Raw genomic sequence first — 23,287 nt, 5'->3', positions numbered from 1 at the left:
AAGTACATTATTTTATAAAAATAAAAATCGTAAATAGCAAAATATAAACTTTAAAACTATACATTAAGATATTGTTGAATGTTGAGATAACACTAAACAATTCGAAAAACCTATTTCGAATTTTTTTAAGAAACTTTAAGGAATTATTTTATTTGCATATTAAACGTAGCAATACTTTATAAAAGATTTGAAATTATGAAATAATTAAGTATAATATTGAATTTTTTTGTACACAACAGTCAAAAAGTAATAGTTTTATATTTTAGAAAAAGTAAAGTTACAGTACATAAAATAAACTACACTTTATTCAAGTAAAGAACAGGTAAAAACTTATTTTCAGTATGAGATTATTTGTCTGCAAAGCTATGTAAAACAACTGTCGTATGGAAAATATAACATATACAAAGAATTTTAATTTTTTTAATTAGTTTTACTATTTCAGGACTTAATAAAGAAACTATTTCAAAATTTTTGTTCAAAATTAAGAACTATCAACAACATAAAAATATAATTGACAGACTAATTTACTATTTATAGAGATAAGTCTTGAAGAATTCTTAGATAATACCGTTTTCATACTTTGTAAAAGCAATAAACTTACTAAGACACTTAAATTTCAGTAAATATAGAACATTAAAAACTAAATAAAAATGACATTTAAACAAATCATCAAAATAACAAACATACATAATAGATATATTGTCATATTTGTTTTTTTTTTATACAAATAAAAAGCTAAAAAAAATTAATCTCTAACTGTAGACAATTGTTTTATTTGAACAAATTTCAATCAAATAAATTTGCTGTTAATAGTGATGATGAATGTCAATGAGTGACGTCTCAGACTTTGAAAAAAAAAGTCTAGTAGTTAACTTATACTTCCATATTAAAACAAACTAGTCATTACAACACCTTTCATCAAAATTACCAGTATACTTCTTAGAACTTTGGTTTTTCTACATAAAGAAGTTTTTCAAAAAACTTTATAGTGAGCTGAGGATATTTATAATAAACTAACTTTGCTGGTATGTATTCCAATTGTTCAAGGCCAGCAAACTTAACTTTAAAACGAAGAACACCCTTAGACTTAGTAGCATTCAAAATCTTAACAATTTCTGTTCCTTTATTCCATGGTAAACAGCTTATTTTAGTTCTAGCAGCATATATAGCTACCTCTTTAGCTGCCTTACTTGGCCAGTAAAGTTTGGGGTTAGCTCCTTTCACTGGTTTCAATTTTTTTGGAAGCATTATTTTCAAGTTTACCTTAGGCTTTTTAGTCTTTTGTGGTTTAAGAATATTTGACACTGCTACCTTTTCTTTTTGCTTTTCAACCACCTTTGATTTAGCTGACTCAATAAGTTTTAGTCTTTTAGCTAAAGTATCAACATTTGTTGTTGTTTTTCTTTTTTCAGCGGTTCTAGGTTTAGTAATAGTTTTTATCTCCCCAGTACTTTTAACATTAAAATCAGGATTTTTAGACAAGTCTAAAAGATATTTTGGAACTTTCTGATAAATTTGTTCATAGTCATCATCAAACCACTTCTTAGGTTTTCTTACTCTTCCACTGCTTCTACCTAATGATGCAGTATCTGGAACAACAGTTTTTACAGGTGTTTCTAAAGCTTCTTGTTTTATTTCTTGTACTTTTTTAACAGGGGTTTGAAGCTCCAGATTATGCTTAGTAGCCTCAATTGTGTTAGCTTTATAAGATTGATTTTTAGTTTTAGTTGCAGAATGTGGTGGTTCCTTTCCAAATAAGTCTACGTCAAAGCCTAAATATTTTTTACTAATCCAATCACTAGGAACATCACTATCTTTAAATTTTACAAAGTAGCGAACTTCACCTCTAACAACTTTTTTGTTACATATTTTTTCTATTTCATCTTCATTCCATACTTTTTCATCTAAAATTAAAGTAGGTTTTTTATTCATAACAGAAGAAACTAAGCTTTTAGCATCTTTTATTTCTTTGTCTGTTTTTTTATTAATAGCTTTTATAGTATTTTTTACCTCTATCACTTTAGAAACATCTTTCTTTTTTGTCAAGTTATGTTGTTTTGAACCTTTTTGTGAATCTGAAACAGAGTCTTTAGAAATTTGGTTAGATTTTATATGAGTCTTCTTTGATACTTTGACAATGTTTGAGTTAACTCCCAACTCTTTATTTTTAGACAAAGAGGCCACCGAACTATTTGAAACAGTTTTTTGTGGTGAACTTGGTTCAGTTTTAACATTTTTATTATTATTTACTTGGTTCTTAAGTGTTGTTTTACTACTACTTGCTTTAGCTTGACTAGATGAAGTTGATTTGCGCTCTTGCTGCTTCTTGAAACTTATTTCAAACTTTTTTATTAATTCAGGACAATCAAGATTAGTAATAGGCTCCCATGTGTTTTGATCTTTAGCGTAGCCTTTCCATTTAACCAGATAGAGAGTACGGTCTTTAAAAACTTTTTTACCAACAATTCTTTCAACCTCCCAACCAGAATTTTGTTCAAATTCAGCAATTAAGTCTGGACATGACTCCAAGTTCTCCTTTGGTTCCCAGGTGCTATCTTTCCAACCTTTCCATTTCACTTCATAAAACTTTTTACCTTTAATTTCTTTACTATCCAGAATATCTTCAACTATCCATGTTTTTTCTTCTGCTTTGACTTTCTGAGACTTGCTTTTTCTACCCATTTTTAAATAAGGTAATTAAAACCTAGGAAATATTAAATTTTATAAGACTGTTTATATACTCTATAGTTATTAAATAGAATCATTATGTGCATATTGTGTTTAATAATTAATGTTAACTACAATTTATTTCACTCTTTTAAATATTAATATATCATAATCAAAGTTTTTATAAAACAGAGAAGAGAAGCCTTTAAAACTCAAAACTTATCATTATTTGTTACAAACTATTTATTACATTTACTAACAAATCTTTTTTTTTTATCACAAGTCAAATTACTTATTTGTTATACAACAAATGGGAACGGGTCAAAATTGCATGAGGGGACTAAATTGCACAAGAACCAAATTGCACGATTGCACAAATTTGCACAGAGATACTTTTGCACAAGGGCACAAAATTGCATGAAGGAACACAATTGCCTGAAGACAATTTAGCACCAAGGATTAACTTTGCAAGATTTACATTTTTGCACGAGAGTAAATAAAAACTGAAAAATATAAAAAAAATAAAAAACTGAAAAAAAAAATAATTTCATAAAAAAAGAAAAAGAAAAAAAAAGTTACTCACCAAGGGTAAGGGTAAAAGGTAACAGTGGTAGTAAAAATAAATAAATAAATAACTAAATTTAAAAAAAACAATTGATATTAATATATAAAATTAAAAAAAAAATTCAATCTGTGCAAAAGGGTCTTCATGCAAAAGTGAATCTTTGTGCAATTTTATCCCCTTGTGCAAAAGTATTTTTGTGCAATTTTGTGCACTTCTGCAATTTTGTACACTTTTGCAAATTTGACAGCTACCCACAACAAATATATGTTAAAATTTAATATTCATAAAAGTGTACTAAAGATATAAAACTTTATCTTATGAAAAGAAACTGGAAAAATTACTATATGTGACATGAATTTTTACAATATTTTTTCGAGCAAAAGAATACTATCTGAAGTTTGCCTGAGTCAGCTGGAGTTTTCTAAATTTCAAACTAGCTTAAGTGGCAACCTTTTTTTAATTCATATTTTGGTTGGAAATAAAACTAGCTTTCACTATTTAACACAAATTTATTTAACAATGTTTTTAAATTTAAATAAATATAATATAGTTATAAAAATTAAATTTGAAAAGTTTTAGATAAGTTAAGTGAGTAATCAAATAAAAATTATTCACTAAAAACTTTAAAAATTTAATGTAAAAGAAGCTAAAATCAAATTAAAAATATTTTTCTAAATATAAAAATATTTAATCTCAATTAAATGAAAATATATGATTTTTCATAAATACTATAAAATTTTAATTTTCAATGCTTGAAGTACATTCATAAAAATAATTTTAAAATTTTGTTTATAAAAATAAAACATAAAAACTATGGTTGTTATTATGTGTTATTCCAGTGTTGCCACTGTATGAGTCAAAAAAAATATCCTGAGTCACCAAAAACTATTCTAAGTAATCCTGAGTTTTTATTTATCATTTTATGTTCAATCACTTTAAAATAAGCTAATATAGCTCTGCTCAATTTGAAAAACTTTAAAGAGCTTCAGACAAAAGATTCAGTGATTCTAAGTTTATTCTAAAACTACAGTTTTGCAGTGGTATTGCTACCAGTGCTCTTCAGTCAAAATAAACTTGCAAAATCACTACAAATGGCTATATATATATATATATTGAAAGCTTGAAAACTAATTGGTCTTGCTGATTGTTTTTAAGTGAAGTTAATAAGTTTGCTTTTAGTTATTAATATAAGTAAAAGAGATAAGTAGATTACATAAAAATTACAAACTTAGTATAAAAACTTTAACTAAAATTACAAAAATAAATTTTTGGTAAAATATAAAAATAAGTACAACAGACATTACAAATTATATAGAACTTGAACTTATTTACTTAAAAACAATCAAGACAACTATTAGTTTTCTAGTTTTCAATATATAGCCATATTTACTGATTTTGCAAGTTTATTTTGATTAATGAGCACTGGTAGCAATACCACTGCAAAACTGTAGTTTTAGAATAAACTTAGAATCGTTGAATCTTTTATTTATCCTTTTAAATAATCTTTTAAAAATTAACCAAGTTTTTAAAAATCAATAAAATCAAGTTTTTGAAGAAAATTTGAATTGTAATATCAAAATATTAAATCTGGAACAAATAAATCTCTTTCAAGAAGATCTAGAAAAAACTAGACTGAGATTTTCAAAAAATCTTAAAACTATCTTGAGTTTTTTATAAACAAATTAACTGGTCTGAGTCATCCTGAGATTTTCAAAAACTTCAAACTTTCATTAACATGGTTGCCACAGATCAAGCTGAGAAAAATTTCCTGACTTTTCCTGACTTTTAACTAAAATTTTCCTGACTTTTCTAAATCTAAACTCTTAATTTAAACTTATTCTAAAGTACATAATCAAACACTTGAAAGTATATAAAGCTTTCAATCTTGTTTTTATACAGGATAAAACAACAGTTTTTTTGATAAACTCAATCATCTAACTTCCATTACATCACTTGAACCATCTGTGTATGATTGATGTATTTGCAATAAACAGTTCTATCAGCAAAATACTTGTATTTTCTAACTTGATAAAGTTCTAGTTTGTATGCATACATATAATATTTAATTCTTCTGGATGTAATAGTTTCTCATTTCATACTGTTTTCAAGCAGAGCTTTCTTAATACTTAATCTAGCTCGACCTCAGCCTGGTCAATGTGCAACACAAATAATGGTTGCAACAACTTTCCGAGAGAAGATTTGGCAGGAAATTTTAATGTTTCAAAATAGAACTGGTCCAAACAATCTTCCTTTTGCTTGAAGCTCTTGGACTTTAATGCATTCATTGGACAATTTACCAAAGTTCTAAATTGTTCAATACTAGTATCACCTTCAGAGTTGAAGCACATTTTTTACTATGTTAAGGAGAGCACAATGTTGGCAAAACGCCTAACAACAATTGTGACTCCTATTTCTCAAGGCTATGCGGATTTAGGCATGACATATTTTTTATAAATGTACTTCCAATAGCCATTCTGCTCTGGAGATTTTCAACCGCTTATATAACAAATAATCTTTTTTATTTATTTAAGACCTTTTGTTCCTCAACTAGGTCTTTTTTCCTCAAATTTGCAAGCAAATTGGTTGCAGCACAACCAAGATCAAGGGCAGGTTTTAGGGAAGCTTGATAATTTAATTCAACCTTAAATAACTGGTTAAGCTGATGTTCGTAACTATCATGTCTTTCATAATGATGCACAGCAATTTGATTACCAAGCACGAAATGTTTTCATGCATAGAGGCAACAACAGGCTGGGTACTCTGGTACAATGTCAAAAAAGGCTGCATAAAAAATCACATAACTAAAGAAATGCAGAAAACCTTTGGCGTATATATCAGTTTCACTATGGAAGTGTTCTTGCCACAGGTAATCAATAATAAAGGGCATAAAAAAATTGCTTTTTCAAGTAGGGTAGTTGTTCAATATGTTAATAGAAAAATGTTGCAATTTTACAAAGAATATCTTATTAATTTATACCAGATTAAGGCATTGGAAATTAAATAATTTTGTAAATTTCTAGGATAATTTTGCAATTTTAGTCTGACTTAAAAGGATTTTTAATTAATTTTTTACTATTTGAAGGCTTTGGAAAATAAGGAATTTTCTAAATTAATCTGACATAATCTGACCATTTTTTTAAATTTTGTCAAATTTCCTGACTTTTCCTGATTTTTTTTTCAAAAACCCCATTTTTTCCCGACTTTTCCTGACTTTGGTCATTTTTTTTAGTTTTTCCTGACTTTTCCTGATTTCCTGACTTTTCCTGACCATGTGGCAACTCTGCTTTAATTATCCTGAGTACACTTTCTATTCTATGTGTGTGGGAACCCTGTTATTACTTTAGTGACATATCTAAGTTGGTAAAAAAAATTGAACAGTACCATAGCTCAAGTTTTTTATTTACAGGGTTGCCACTTGTTTTTTCAAAATTTTTCCCAGGTTTTTCAAATTTCTTCCAGGTTTTTAAAAGTACAATTTTTGGGTATATTAGTTTCAAATTAAATTTAAGGTAAGAAACTGTGCTAAATAGTATAAAAAGATTGAAAAGATATTGTAAAGCTAATTAAAATGTGTTTTTTGATAAAAAAATTTTAATTATGACTTAAAGTTTTTATCTATATGATAAATTTTTTGAGTCAAACCGAAACTTTACCACTGAACATGTTAAAGTTCTTAAAAATTCCAGGTTTTTCCAGGTGTTTTTTGCCTAAATTGTCAAATTTTAGGTTATTCCGGGATTCCAGGTAAAGTGGCAACCCTGTAAATAGCCTAGTATAATGTGTTAACTATTCTTTTTAGGACATAGGGAGTCCAACACTATATTGACAATTTTGTAAAAATGTTTCCAATGAAAACTTTGGACTGCAATTTTTTCATATTCAATTTTCTTTAATAATTAGTTTTTTTGAGCTTAAAATCTCAAATTTTTAGGTAATTTTTCTTTTAATGTATAGTAAATTATCTTGAAATAATTTTTTTAATATTTTTTCAAATTTTTGACCCATAATCAAGAAGTCTTTTACAAATTTACATCTTAATCTTAAATTAATCCCTAAAAAACCTTTTTTAAATCACTTGAGTTGTAAACCTTTTATTTTTTGGTGTGACATCTAATGAATTGTTTTTTGTTTTAATAAAATGTGAGTTTATAAAGGTCTTCAACAGTAACTCTCATAACTATATCTGCCGTAACTAAGCCAAAAGTAAAATACTGGTTTTTAACCAGTACTGTCAACAAAAAAGTCTATATTGAGATGGAGAAATTCTTTAATTTTCACAGCCTTAAGTTTTCAATTAACAATAACAAAAAAAAAACATAACAAAATAAGCTAGAATCTGCACTAATATAACAGATTTTTTTTAAGAAATTAAAACTTCAGACTTTTGTTAATTTTCATGATTTAGCAAACTGTGATAAATAAATAAAAAGTAAGTAAACAACTTATTAAAAATAACAATATCATATCTAAAAAGCTACTCATAAAATCAATACAATGCTTCAACTAGCAAACACTTAAAGAAAAATATATTTTGTATACACTTTGATCTTGAAAATTGTTTAAATACTTGTAAATTAAGATATAATAAATCATGTACCAATAGTTTACAAAAAAACAAGTAAAAATTATTATACAACGTTTTGTATATATTTGAAAAAAAATCAATTATAAAATAACATTATAAAGACACTGAAAAACAAAAACTATTTTTATTTTGTATAAGAATTATGTATTTTACAACACTTAATTAAGTAGATAAGTTATTTTCAATTTTTTTAATATTTAGGGTGTAATCATTTTTTTACACAAGTAAAAAATAAGAGCATGTTAAAAATTGATGAGTAATTTTTTTCTTTAAATGTTAATACTTATTTTTATTCTTAAATTTCCAAAATTACAAAAACTAGTTTCTTTTAAATAATGGAAAATTAAACTGATTATCTACAGAAACCCCACTGGTATTTTTTTAAATGTGTTTAAAAAAAATATACATCTATGTGATTTTTTTCCAATTAACTGATATAAGCTTTCTGCTAGAAGGTGCTGTTCAGCATGGATTTATAAATTTTAATAAATAAAATAGGCTGTAAACTAGTAGTTAAAGTTTTACTGTTTATTAGTGTTTTACAACTTAAGCAAGTTCTCAATAATTTTTTTAGGTTGTATTTTATTGAGGTTTTTAAGTACAAATTTTATTGTACTTTTTTACTAGAAAATTAAATTTACAGGGTGGCCACTAGTTTTTTAGAAACTTCTTCCAGGTGTTCTGAATTTCTTCTAGGTTTTTGAAAGTACACATTTTTAGGTCTATTTTTATAATTAAGTTAAGTTTAAGATAAAAAACTGTCTTAAATAGTATAAAATCATTGAAAAGGTACTGTACAGCTACTTTAAATATGTTTTTTAATCAAAAAACAATTGAATGATGACAAATTAACTTTATATATATGATAGATTTTTTGTGTGACATCAAAATTTTACTACTTTACATGTAAAATTATTTAAAATTCCAAGTTTTTCCAGGTTTTTAGCCTAAATTGTGAAATTCCAGGTTTTTTAGGATTCCAGGTTTAGAGGCCACCCTGATTTCAAATACAAACTTAGTTTTAGTTGATAAAATTTATTAAAATAAATTTTATTATTCCATTGTAAGTTAATTAATTTTTATATCAAGCTCTATTCATAATATTTTTTTAGCCTTAGCACCAATACAACATAGACTTAATATTATTTACAACTTTAAGTTAGTTTTAGAGTTTCTGTTTGTTTTTTAACAGTTATTAAACATTAGATGCTTTTAAAAAGAAAATTTTTAATAAATGTAATTATTTTTTTTTAATAAATGTTATGAATCAACATTTACAACAGCTTAAATAAACAAATATAAACTTTAAAATCAACAGGGTTGCCACTCTTAGAGTCAAAAAAAACTGTTTTGATTGATTAAATTTGTCCTGAGTGACCTTAAACTGTGCTGAGTCATCCTAAATTTATTCAAATTTAAAAAAAACACATTTTTCAATATAAAAAACAAGTTCTTCAACAAAATTGTTAAGAAAATAACAAACTTTAGACTAAATCTAAAAATAAACTTTCATGAGATTATTAAAAAATTAAAACTACCCTGAGTTATTCAGATAAAAAAACAAAACTATCCTGTGTGAGCCTGAGTTAAAAAACAAAACTCAAAACATCTTGAGTTATCCTAAGCTGTCCTGAGTCATCCTAAGATTTTAAAAAACTTCTAAATATCCTGAGTTATCCAGAGTATTTTGAGTGTGTGGCAACTCTGAATCAAAAAACATATATTAAAATCAAAAGGAATACTACTTCAGCAATCGTTATTGGTTAATGACAGTTATAAAATAGAATTAATTGTTCAAATTTTGCTGATGAACTTTTTCATCTTTTTTAAGATACATTGGTTTATAGCAAAACTAACCGAAATAACTTTTTATTTACATTCTGTAAAAATGTCAAATTGAATCAAAAAATACTTTACAAACCCTAGGATATATGTGACTAGACGGATTTACGGATTTTTTGTCTTCAAGTGTTGATTATGACGTCAGACATGCTTCTTTTTTTATTTTAATTTCAAGTTAAGGTTTAGACAACTTACAAGAACACATATATAAAGTATTAAAACTATACAACCTCAATTTAAGGTTTGGTGCCTTAAGATATAAATATGAATTTATGGATGCAAATATTCAGCTAACTATAGAAACGTTTTTAAAGATACATATTTTGGATCTATTTTTAGTCAAAGGTAAGAAATTGTGTTAAATAATATAAAAATATTGAAAAGATACTATAAAGCTACTAAAAATATGTTTTTTACTAGAAAAAATTTTTGATGATGACAAAAATTTCTTTTTATATAGATTTTTTAATTCAAATCAGAATTTTACTACTGAAAATGTGAAAATTGTTAAAATTCTAGGTTTTTTAGTGATTTTTGTTCAAAATTCCAGGTTTTTCAAAGTTTTTTTCAAAACTTCTCAAATTCCAGTTATTTCCAGGTTTTTTTTTGTCTGAATTGTAAAATTCCAGGTTTTACAAGATTTTTCCAGGTTTCCAGATAAAGTGGCAATCCTGCTTAATTTGTACTATATATTAATATACATTGTTTATAACAAAGTAACTTTTTAGATTAAAAATAACAGGCTGAAAACATTGATTTTAAGCAGAAAATAATAATTATCAAAAAAGACTTTGAATACAATATAATTTCAGATTAATATTGGTGCGTCACAATCCTAGGTAATTACCAAAAATTTAATTTTAAGTCAAAAAGTACATCTAAATATAATATATTTAATAAGTAAAATATGCGCCCCTAAACTCAAAAATTATCAAAAACTTTAGTTGTAATTTTTTTTTTCTGTTATACATTTATTTTTAAGCACCAAAATCAGAAATTAATTTAGTATAAAACTAAAATATTTTCAAGATAATTATTTTTTAATAAATTTAACTAAACCATAACCAACCTTCTAAACATATTGGATTATTTTGTTTATATAATAAAAAAGGTTTGGTAATTGCCTAGGATGATGTTGCACCAATATCAAACTGAAAACATGTTATATTTGATGTCTTTTTTAACCATATTTTTAGGCTAAAAATTTATATTTTATAAATATATAAATAAAATAAAACTTGTTCATTATAAACTAATCAAAATTAAATATTAAATCTCTTTTATTTTACAATATAACGCAATTATAAAAATACAATAATTTATCTTGATTATGATATTGTAAAATAGAGTTGATCAAATATTGTAGTTTGTCATTAAGAAATTTAATTCTTAGTATGTAATTATATAGCTTGTTTAAAACAAAGTATATTTTAAGATTAAACATATTATGCTTAAAACATTGATTTTTAGCCTGTAGTTATGGTTAAAAAATAACAAATAAATATATTTTCAGTTTGATATTGGTGGAACATCATCCTAGGTAATTACCAAAGGTTTAAGTTAAGAGGTAGTTTAAGTAAACTTGTACCTTTTAAAAAAATTGTATTAATTCTTAAGTTAATATTCTGTATATGTGACTTTCTGCCAACTCCCATGACAATCAATATTTTTTTGATAAATTGCAAAACTAAACTTTGGTAAACAGTGTTTTGAAATAATTTGACTTACTTCAATCTTAACTTAAAAAGGTTTATGATCAGTTTCTAGCTAAAAATTCAAGAAGATTTATAATATAAACTTATTTAAACTGATACATGACAATTAAGTGCTAATAGTAGTTATTAATTATTTATACATATTAATTATTTTTATACCAGGTTTTTACATACAAAGGCGCGTTTTGAAAACACTGCTTTGGTTCAGCGTTTACAACTATTATAAAAGTTCATTCTTTTCAAGGTTATTTTTTGCCTAATGCTCTTCAAAATTTAACAAATATTGTTAGTCAAACTAACAATTTTCATAACTATCTTAATTTTGAGTAGAATCCTATTAAAAATAAAAATAGGTTCTTTAGCTGGACTCTTTAGCGTAAAAGTAAAAAATTCTATTAGTTGCAGTATTTGTCATAAAATTTTTAAATTGTTATTATTAACAAGTTGTTTAAACAACATTTCTAAATTATTCACATTCTTAAACCCATTTAGTTTCTGACTTATTCATTTAATAATTATATGGTCATAATTTTCTATTAAACAAAGTTATACTTATAACTTTTGTGTTTGAAATCCTTCCTATACAGTGCAGGTTCTAGTGTAGGTAGCATATAGTTGGCGTTATGGCAATGATCGTATCATAAAAAACACCAGAGCATAAAATTTCAAGTTAAAACAATAAAGCTTTTATCAAAAGTTTTTTATATCGGGAATTCAGGCAACCCTCCTGCAGTGATGTGTTGTAAGCTTAAAAGAAACATGTCGTTTTATCCTCGAACACATCGTTTTATAAAACTTGTTTCAGGATCCGGAAAAGTATACAGAAGAGTCCCCTAGAACTTTTTGGAAAGAAGAAACATACAAACAAAGAGCTGTTTAAGTAAAACATTACTGTGTTGCTTCCTCCTATAAAGATTAAGCAACACAGCTCGTGCTGATTGTTAACATGACTATATTCTTAAAATACGATGTTCAATCTTATATGATTTTTTAGCTAGAAACTGATTTTAAACCTTTTTAAAGTTAAGATTGAAGTAAGTCAAATTATTTCAAAACACTGTTTACTTAAGTTTAATGTTACAACTTATCAAAAATATATTGATTGATACTGAAGTTGGCAGAAAGCCTTTTCACATATACAGAATATTTTATTGAGAATTAATCTTAAGAAATTCGTGACCCAATAGTTAAGATTCTAGTCTAGAGTATTCAGAGCTTTAAATCAAACAAAAAAGTTTGTTTACAACGGAAATTGACGAAGAGAAATTTAAATGGTTTTTTTATAAAAAATAATTTATATGTTAAAAAAAAAGAACTATTTAAGAAAAAAACATTAAAAAGTTCTTTTACGTAAAAGCTTTTTATTTTTTTTGTTGTATAAAAATATATTTTAACAATTAGTTTAGTTAGAGGGTTTATTGAAGTGTTTGTTAAATCTTTCTCAAAAAAAATAACCAAAAAAACGTCTAATTTCACTTTATCCTTAAACCTAGTATAACATTAACAGTTAAGATTTTTTATCACTGTCAGCAATATAAATGTGTATAACTTTTAACAAATTAAATTTGGTTATATTTTAATTTAATTAACAACGCGGACGAAAAAAACTTAAATTTTGTAGACAGTTTAAGCTAAATTACTCTTTGAAAACACAATAAAATATATTAATAATTTTTTAAACACTTTTTTTTGTTTAACTAATCTAGTATGTTATTGGCTCTTTAAATTTATAATATAAACTTACAACTAAGTATATGCTTAATTATAATCAAACTTATATACTTTCAAAGTAGCTTAATTAGAATTCAACTAGATAATTCTTAGTAGGTTAGTGTTAGTATACTGTATAATCTACAGTGTACATTGTTATAAAACTTTAACTAGAAGTATATAAAGTTAGAACTGTTATGAGAACCTCTTTTTGATCATTTTTATTTTGCAGCAAATATATTTACTAGAAATTATAAACGAACAGTATACTATCAAAATCCAACCGCGTTCGAAATCCACCCGATTTTTTTATTTTATTTATTAATTTATTTCATATTTATTTTGTATTTTTTTTTAATTTTTTATTTTTTTTTTCACTATCACTGTTACCCCTAACCCTTACCCTCGATCGGTAAGCGGTTCTCAAATTTCACTGGGTGGATTTTGATCGGGTGTATTTTGAACGTGTCCCAAACGACCATTATATATTAGAAACAAAGATTGGAGTAAAAAAAATACATGATTTTTAAAATTAAAGTAAAGTATATCAAATGAGTTAAAATAAAAAAATATATCTGTATAAATCTACGTAAACTGTACAACATTTATACACTTATATATTTTTTAATAAGCTAACTCGAATTTTGTTTTATAAAATATGTTTAATATATGTATTCTGTTAAGTAATTTCTAACTAATTTTAAAATACTTTTGTATTATGTTATATAATAACAGTTTATTGAACGACAAAAAATACGCTCAAAATATTTGGTCCTAGGACCTGGTGCACAAAAACCGAGGATACATTTTAACGTCTTGTTCAGGACAATTTATTTTAAGTTTATTTTATTTATTATTTATATATGTAGATATTATACTTGAATATGTTTTATACTATACTTTTTCACTCATGTTTTAAAAAAAATCGCTATTTAACTTAATTGAAAATATTATTTAAATTTTACTAAAACTTGTTTTGAATTTTTTTAAAGTTGCTAAGTACTTTATACAGAAAGTTATAACTTCTACCACTTATACAATATGACAACCATTGTTTTAATACTTAAACTAAACTAAAAAATAAAATTTCAAGAAAAAAAGTTTATAAGAAGCTCTTTGAATTCGGTCATTTAATATTGTATAATAACATTTTTCTTAAAATCTAAACGACATAACTGTATTTAGATAACACTTTAAGAGCAGCAATAATAATTAATTAGAATTTTTATTACGTTTTTTATGTTTTACAAAAGTTGTAATTTAAGTTTAGAGTTCAAGCTATTTGTATCAGTTATTTATAACAATAGTTTCTAAATACAAACTTTTTAAACAATTTTTATTTATTTTTCTCTTTCAATTATAAACTAAGATGCACTTATGCTTATTTTATGATTTAAAGAAAACAAAACAATAAATTGTACAATTTATTTTGCAGTTAGTGCTAACCAGCTATTATTTGTGTTGTTAGTTGATTTCCTTTAAAAAATCAAATTATATTTACTAGCAATAAGCTACTACTACCAGCTTGATTTCATTTCAAAATTTTAAATAGCTATTATTTTTTAGGTACGTTATATCTTAATAATAGATTTTTAAGCTTTAATTTTAATAACATAAGAAACTTTTGTAAAAACTAAGTATATTCTCAAAATTTACTTGTGTTTCAAAGCTTTAAACAAATATGTAAAACTAATTTAGTTTTTTTTTTTTAAACATACTGACGATTGAGTTACAAAAACAATGACTTCGCATCCTAATCAAATTATGAAAGTGCGCTACGCTTGTAGATTATTAAACACAAGCGAGACTAACAAAAGGGGAAATTTTGCAACTTCATGCTGGTTTGTTTCGTCTTTTTCACGGTCTCACCGACGACAAACTTTTGAAAATTATTGGAATTTCTTCTTGTTTGCCTTCAATTGATTAATGGCAAGTGTATAGAAACAAGAAGTCACGGAACGTGCTCTTTTTGCATGAAACTGATTTTGAAGCGCAAATAATTTTTGGTTATTTTTTCTTTTTGTTGTTTTATATCACAAAAGTATTTTTAGTAAAAAGTAAAAACAACTGTACGTAAATAACGAATAATTTATTTAGATAACAGCGTTTCGCGGCATATAAAATATGAGTAGCTCTATTGAGTCTAAAAATTACGACTTCTTATCTCTGATAAAAAACAAAATATCATATGTTTTTTATCATAGTTTTTAGCATACCTATATAACTTTTATATTAACGAAAATTAGTAGTAACGAAAAATATTATAAATAATTAACTTACTTGTAACTTGTTAAACATTTAAAAAGTAGACTAAAAGTATGTTTTTATATGCTAAGTTTTTGGCTAAAAACATTAGAACTTGACAATTATATATATTTTTTAATTTAGTAATAATATTATTAATAAATATTAAAGACTTAATTCTTTTCCGAATATCTTGAGGCATGCAGTATAAAACAAGAAAAATAAATGTTTTTTTCTTATGTAATGTTTTTATTAGGTTCAGAGACCAATTCAAGATAAAATTTAGAAATTGGCTTTTCGTGTGAGAACTTATCAAAAGTACGTTTTTATGGCTAATCTTCTTAAACTTATAAAAATTTTAAAAGTTCTGAATTATTCAAGTTATTTGAAACTTAAAGTAAAAAAGATAATATATGGTAAAAACCAACCAACTTATGTTTTGAAATTAAACCATTTAAACAACATATATCTAAATAAAAGTATTATATGCTACTTTGTATATTTTTACATTCAAAACTACAAACACTTTTCTTTAAACAAAGAAATATAAAGTTGTACTCTAAGCTCCTACTAAGTACTTTTACTTTTTACTTAACTTTTTTTGTTCTTCTTTTTACAAATTAAAAAAAAAAACTTTTTAAAATAGTTTTTTTTTACTTTTGGTAAGTTATTTAAATTATTATAAACAGTTATTTAAATTCCCTAAATAGAAGTTTTGTCAATGTTCTTTATAATCAACTTTCATAAATTTATTTTTAACAAAATTAACTAGATATGCTTACAAAAGATAAACAAAAAGATACGAATTTTAGTACTGTTTATCTCTACAGGCATGATTTATTTATAACAAAATACAAAGACAAAAATCTCGTGTCGTAGTTAAATTAAGTAAAAGCGTTTCTTGTTGTTCTTTTTCCGAAGTCGAAGGCTTCATAAAAGGCGTTTAATTGACACATCAAAAGCGAAAATGTAAGTACCTAAAAGGTTTAAACTATATAATTATTCTGAGATTGTTAAAAAAAGTCTTTACCACTTTAACTAAAAACTGTTTAATTTTTGTGTGAATTAAAATATAAAAACTTACCAAAAAACTTTGGCAAACATTTTATTTGCTTGTTTAGTAGTTCCTTCCTTTGCACAGCGTCTTTTGGGATCGCAAACATATCACTGTTAATCGTTTATAAACTATTTAGTAATTTTGCTCATTGCTTTATTATTAAATTTTCTAAATTACTTGTTTTATTTTTTAATAAACTACTAGTAAATTATTCTAAAAGATTACTAAAAAATTCTTAAATTTTTTAATAAAAACACCTTTAAAATGAAACATTGATTACTAAAGTAAATTAAATAAGTTTAACAAAAAATTCACTAAAATATATATTTAGAGCACATCACAGCTACTAAGAATTTAAGAAAGTTTTTAAATTCCTGATAGAAGCCCAAGTTTTAATTTTTTTTATAAAGAACTCACTTTCGTAATACAAGTTGCTTTCGTTGGCGCAGTTGTATTTTTTTACAGGGTCGTTTAGGAATAGGCAAAACTTATCTATCGTATCTAAGTAAGATGATCTAACCGCAGCCACTTTGCGTCTGTAATCTGTTATAAAAATTTGCATATTATCAATATACTTATTTCAATAATGCATTATTTTCACAATCTTAATGTTTTTTTTTGTTTTTATAATAGTTGCAGTAATTTTTATAATTGTTTTTATTAGGTATTATGTTAATTGCTTGATTATATCTTTTTAAACTATAAAAGTTTTGTCCAGATTTCTTGAATAAATTAAACAGTAAAAACTGGTGTAAAAAAAGTTTAATTTTATAAATAATTTTTTAAATAACCTATGAATAGTTATTTTTGTTATTAGTTAAATTAAAAGTTAAATTAAATATCGGTCTAAAATGAGTTCTGTAAAGCAATAACAACAATTTAGCGAAATTCTCTTAATGTTACTCAAGTTCCAGTTTACTTGATTTTTACAAAACAGAAAATAAATTTAAACCTTTTACTCCTTAAAAATGTATTTAATGGTTAGTAAATAAAAAATAAAAATTTTTTTTAGAACAAACGTTATAACAAAAACGATCCAATAAAACAAGAACTCGATTTTGTAAAACATCAAACTAATCAACTAACAGTTGTAGCGTGAAGAGCGGTGGTGCTTTGCCATGGAAGATTTGCGCCAGGAAGCTTGGTGACGGTTAAACGAGGACGGTCGCGCTTCACCAGAGCCCGAGAGTGCCACGAGAATGACAAGTATCAGGGTGGCTGCGAGTAGAAAGAGTGACTTTTGTGGTGTCATCGTCAGTTGTTTGAAGTATGATAATAAATAGGCAGTAATCGCGAGAAAGTTCGTAATGTTACTTTTAAACAGCTTCGTGGCTTTTTGACTGCAAAAAATATTGTAAAGTGATGACAATTACTGGCCAATATTTTTAAACAAAAAAAAATAGCAACTAAGTCAAATTTAATACAAAAAACTACAAATTATTACAGTTATAAAAAAAATAGCTTTCAAATAATTAACTATTAATATCGAGTTATATAAACTATCCTTTAAAAATTGGTTAGTAATACAAATGTCAGTACATAACATAAATCAATAACATAAAACATTTAACACAAAATGACATAAAAATCATTACACATCTTAAATGTGTTATATTACATTCGAAAAATATTTTTCTTCAACTTGTTTGTAAAATAAAAAGCATGTTTAAATGCCTTTATAAGCTTTTTTTATAGTAAGTAATTTTGAGTTACAGTTATATTAAACAAGCTGTAATAACTCTGATACAGTGCTGTTTTTTTTTCCTTATATATAATTTCCTAACGGCATCTTTTTTTTATGCCGTCGCTTTCCCTTCTCCTATCGCGTTTTCAGAAACATTTTTGTTATTACGTCATAATTAAGTTTGGTACAACCATGCTGGATTAGTTGGCTAAAATAGTTATAAAATGAGTGCCGTAAATTAGTTGTCATTAATCAAGTTCATGTCACTCCCAAATAATCGAGTATATTAGTGACTGGACTTGCGAAACTCTTTAATATTAGATATTTATTTTTAGTTATGTTTTATTTTTATAGATTTTCCAGAATTTTAAATCACGAACGCAATTTTACTACTTTTTATTTGAACTTTATATTTATGTAAACTTTAATAAACACTAAAGTTTTATCTTTAGAAATCAAACTTAAATAATTTTTTGTTTATTTACTAGTTTTGTTTGGAACTAATTTATCAGAAAAAAACTAATTTTCCATCGCATTTTAGATTTTATCGTTTTTAAAAGATGACCTGACGTACCGTAAACAAAGCAGAATAAACTTAGCTTTTTGAATTACTGCCAAAAGATAGCTAACTTGTACTGAGAAGTAACAAAAAGTTATGTTGTTTTAGAATTTTTTTTAATGTTTTTTTTTACAACGATTTTAAGAAATGCTTTAAGTTTTGTATTTATGAAGATGCTTTTGGAAAATCCAAACAAAGTAATTATCAAGGCTTTTTCTAAACTAAAATCTAAAATCAATTTTATTACTAAACATTTTTCATTTTCAATTTCAACTTATTGTCTCAAAATAACAACAGTTTTTATATTACTAACTTAAACTAATACACCTTTTTTGAATTATGTTGTAATTGTAGTCTAATCTTAGCAGACTATTATTTTTATTATTTATTGTATTTTTTTTACATGAATAGGCACTTAAATTTTTTTATGTATGTTAGAAGCTGTTAAATACTATGAATTTTCAATAAAATAACTTTTAAGTTTATGAAAAAGGACTTATCACTTTTTTATTTTTTTATTTCAAGGCTTGATAAAAACAGCTTTATAATTTAAACTTCTTTATTTTTGTACTTTTACAAACAAAACTTGTTATTTATAACATTTTCTATAAAAAACTTAAACTTTACTAAAATAAATCTTAAGTTATATACTTATACATATGATGACAAAATACAATTATTTTACAAACAATTAAAAACGTAATATAACCCTTACTGATAACAACATGTTTTTTTTAACTTCTAATTTAAGTGTCTTAAAAATTTATAATTTACTTGATATCACAATAAAGCGTTTATATATTTTTTAATTTCAAGCTGATTAATTTTGCTTTGTAAATAGACTTACTTATATTTTTGTTCGTTTCTATATTTTTTACAACTTTTATATAAACTAAATTGGTTAAAAACTTGACTAAATTAAATAATCTTTTAATGATAACACATAAGTTGCATATATGATGAGGTAATAAGAAATTTTTAACTTTAAGAAATCTCAGAAAATCACAAACATGTAACTCACAATACCTGTTTGTTTAAGCCTACCCTAACTTCTTTTTTGAAAAAATCAAAAAGAAAATCAACTTGACTGACTGCTTGACCTTTCTAAATATAAAGTACAATATTTGTAATTTGCTTTTATTTAAATATAAAGTACTAACAAATTAAGCGCAATATTTTCTTTAAAATTTTTACAAACATGTAACCACCCTGAGTTTTTAACTTTTGACTACATGACCTCAAGTTAAATAGCTGTAAAATTGATCATTTCTTACATTTTTGAAGATATTTGATACTTACTCAAAGAACTTGTTTCATTTTATCTTATACATAAAAAGTTCAATAGTGAAAGTTGTGTTCATTATAAAGTTCTTAAAGTTTTTCAACTTAATTACAACATGAATTATTTTTAAAGTAAGTAAGTAACAGACTAAAGTAGTTATTGATATTTACTTATAAGTTTCTAGTTAAGTTTTATTATTTAATTGATATATTCTACATAAAAATTATGTAAAATTATATGTTAGAAATACCAAACTAAGAGACATAAGGTTTTTTTTTGTATGGAAATTTAAAACAAAATTCAATAAGTTGATTGACGTTACATATTTGAACTACTAGATTGACAGTAGATTTTATCTATTTATTTTCCGGTATAATACCGTATAATATACTTTTCAATATGTAAGCATAAGTTTTGTTTGTAAAAGTTTTAAAACTTCAAATGTAAGTTTCTTAACTTATAAAAGTTTTTGTTTAGTTCTCAAAAACTGTTTTGTAGTTTTTTTTCAAACCATAGCGCAATAATCGAATTAAATCGAATACTTAATAAATAAAACTAACTTAAACGAAAAACTTTTTGATTGCATAGAAACATTTTGTGTGTTATAAAATTATACTCAAAATCACTTTAAAATAAGCTAAAATAACTTTGCTCTAAAAATCTTTTTTTAAAGAGCTTCAAATTAAAGATTTAGTGATTTAAAGTTTATTTGCAAAACTATAGTTTCGCAAAGGTTATACTACCAGTGCTCGTCAGTTACAATAAAAGTTTATTACAGTTTATTATGCTTATTGTAACTGACTAGCACTGATAGTATTACCACTACGAAACTATAGTTTCAAACAAATTTAAATCACTGAATCGTTTATGTGTTATAAAAGTCCTTGTTTGTAAATTTATGATTTTTTTTTGCATATGATTATACATCTTTTATTTTATCAATGAGCTTTTATGTTTGCGTATTTAAGAACTTGACAGTGAAGCGTTCCAGCTAGAATGAACACACTTTCTAGTCGGAGGGTTATATGTAGCAGCTTATTGTATATAAAGTTCCGGATTTTTAATACATTTGCGGGCCAATTTAATTTTTTTAATTAAACAAGAACTTTTGTAAAATACTTTTGTAAACTAAAAAAAGATTTTTTTTTCTAACCATCAAAATATGACAATATATTGTTTTAATAACAAAAAGTGTTTGCTAAAGATTGATTTATACCATACCTGTTATTTTTAACTATTTTTTTAAAATTTTTTTCATTACTACAAACCTTTGTAATACCTGAACTGTGGACCGTATGTTGCCTGCCCGTACTTTCAGCTAAGGTACAGTTTAGTAAAACGCTAGACAAAGTTATTTTCAAATAAGAATCATTTTAGTTACAACCATCGTTTTCAAACTTTATTAATAAATTTCTTCTTATGTATCACAATTTTAATAAATAAGCAAAAAGAGTTAAGAATTTATACTATTTTAGTTACTATTTTCTATTCAAACTCTACGAGTATGTTAAAGTGCGGTTTTAACGAGAAAACAAATTAATTATTTATGTTTATGTTTTTATAACCAAACTTTTTTATTTTTTGAATTATTTTCATTTCTACTACTGCTAAACAATTTAAAAAACATAAAACTTTATTGAGTACTTAGGTTTGTACTTTTTTTATAAGTTTAGATAAAATGTAAAGAGTTATCTACTTTGTCTGTAAATTATAAACTGTTTGTTGTTAAGTCGTTTTAAGAATTAAAACATAAATCTTTAAAAGAGAGGCTGTTAAAAGTAGTATTAAACATGTGCAGTATATATTTTTTATAAATAATAATTTTAATGAAGCAATTTCAAATTTAGATTTTTTATACAACACAGTGTTTCATGCGTTGTGCAATGATCACGAACTAAAAAACGAATGATACACTGTGTTGAATAAAAAACTCTGAATTTGAAATTGTTTCATTAGTATTAATATTTATTTGCTCCTTTTTAGTTGAGCTCTTTCCTGTGGTATTATAGCCATAAGTTATCACCACTATGTTTTTTATAAGCCATTAAGAACGAATGTAGACACTTATTAAATTTATCAGTTTCTAAAAAAAAAGTACTATAAATTTTATTTTTAAAAAGCAAGTCTATATATAAAAATACTTTAACAGTTGACTCCAATCAAAAACTTTGTCTAATAATGAAAACAAAGATTAAATAATTTTCATCCTAATTACAAAACAAAATGAACTATGAACAAACTGTTTTAATATATCTTAATACTAATAGCTAAAAACTAAATTGTGATTACTAACTGGTTTTGTAGACTACGATTGCTTGAAAGATAGACTGTTATTCAAAATTTTTAAACATAACTAATTTCTAATAGGTTTAAAGTTACACATTCATACAGAAAATAATCGAAAGAATTAGTTTAAATTATTAATCACTAGTTTTGAGTAAACGGCCTTGACTGCAAAGACTTTATTTATGCAAATGGTTTATAATATTTCACCGCATGTATTTTTAAAGATAAAAATGTAATTTTATTCAATGGGTAAAGAATAAAATAACAATTTTAGATATAAGCTTATATCTAAAAATTAAAAGTCTATTTTTTGGTTTAGTAGCAATTTTATTTTAGTTTTATTGTTTTGTTTCGAAATTAAAAATTAAGCTAAATTATACTACAACAATAACTTTTTTTTTAAACTACTTTTTAATAGATCGTTTTTAAATTGATTATGTTTACTTAATTTATCTTGGTTTTAGTGAAAAACTTATTGTTTTTACAAAACAGACGTAATATTTGTTTATTATCATGTTTAGTGTCTTTGTTGTAAGAATTATATGCGGTCTAACCTAAACTTTGTCTAACAGATCTTTTGTTTCAGGCAAACAATAGTATTTTTACGCGTCAATCATTTATGGTATAATCCCTTTTTCCAAGACTCCTTAAAAACCGTGTCTAACTTGTGAATTTTAGCACAAAAAGTTCTTTTCAACTGTAATGTTCAACATGCATCAGTAGTTACGTAAAGTTTGTTTTGTTATACGTAAAGCTTCCAATTTTCCCTATAGTAAGCCCTTAATTAAACTTGAGAAAATGAAAACGTTTAAATAAACCATATTTCTTAGTAAATACTTGGTTAACATGTAAAAACTTAATATAAACTTATACTAAGATTATATATTGCTATATTATAGTGTAAATGACGTTTAATACTCTTGTTTTAGTTTTCTTTTGTATTTTCCGCTAAACTTAAGGAGAACTGATTTTATACTCTAGTGCTAGCTTGAACATACAATGTTATTTAGTTCTAAACTTTATTGGTATAAACCATTCCTTATTGTTATAATGAGAAAAATATGAACTTGTCTGTAAATACCATATACTTT

The 23,287-nt window shown here is 24.7% G+C and overlaps 2 protein-coding genes across 2 annotated transcripts; both read right to left on the bottom strand.

Moving 5' to 3' along the window:
• Positions 1-22: 22 nt before the first annotated feature.
• LOC145837869 (uncharacterized) lies at positions 23-2,698 on the bottom strand. The gene has a single exon (XM_082945348.1). It carries the CDS (start codon positions 2,680-2,682, stop codon positions 940-942), a length of 1,743 nt encoding a protein of 580 aa, XP_082801474.1. The 5' UTR covers positions 2,683-2,698; the 3' UTR covers positions 23-939.
• Positions 2,699-16,130: 13,432 nt separating this feature from the next.
• Positions 16,131-17,721, bottom strand: LOC145838532 (uncharacterized). Its single transcript, XM_082946143.1, has 4 exons — positions 17,472-17,721; positions 16,803-16,928; positions 16,413-16,495; positions 16,131-16,305 (listed from the first exon to the last, which is right to left on the bottom strand). Exons 1-3 carry the CDS (start codon positions 17,635-17,637, stop codon positions 16,446-16,448), a joined length of 342 nt encoding a protein of 113 aa, XP_082802269.1. The 5' UTR covers positions 17,638-17,721; the 3' UTR covers positions 16,131-16,305; positions 16,413-16,445.
• Positions 17,722-23,287: the final 5,566 nt, after the last annotated feature.

This window comes from Thalia democratica, chromosome 6, assembly GCF_965202585.1.
Source record: "Thalia democratica chromosome 6, ktThaDemo2.hap1.1, whole genome shotgun sequence".
Lineage (NCBI taxonomy): Eukaryota > Metazoa > Chordata > Thaliacea > Salpida > Salpidae > Thalia > Thalia democratica.
The sequence above is the reverse complement of the archived record's forward strand: the minus strand, read 5'-3'. Positions and strand labels throughout refer to the sequence as shown.

Bases quoted from the DNA above. Each gene is read 5' to 3' on its own strand.
- LOC145838532 (XM_082946143.1), bottom strand. From the start codon at position 17,637: ATGACACCACAAAAGTCACTCTTTCTACTCGCAGCCACCCTGATACTT. The intron at 16,929-17,471 runs GTTAGTTGATTA...TTTTTATAACAG, and splicing joins CCGCTCTTCACGCTACAACT to ATTACAGACGCAAAGTGGCT. The intron at 16,496-16,802 runs GTGAGTTCTTTA...AACGATTAACAG, and splicing joins AAGCAACTTGTATTACGAAA to TGATATGTTTGCGATCCCAA.
- LOC145837869 (XM_082945348.1), bottom strand. From the start codon at position 2,682: ATGGGTAGAAAAAGCAAGTCTCAGAAAGTCAAAGCAGAAGAAAAAACA.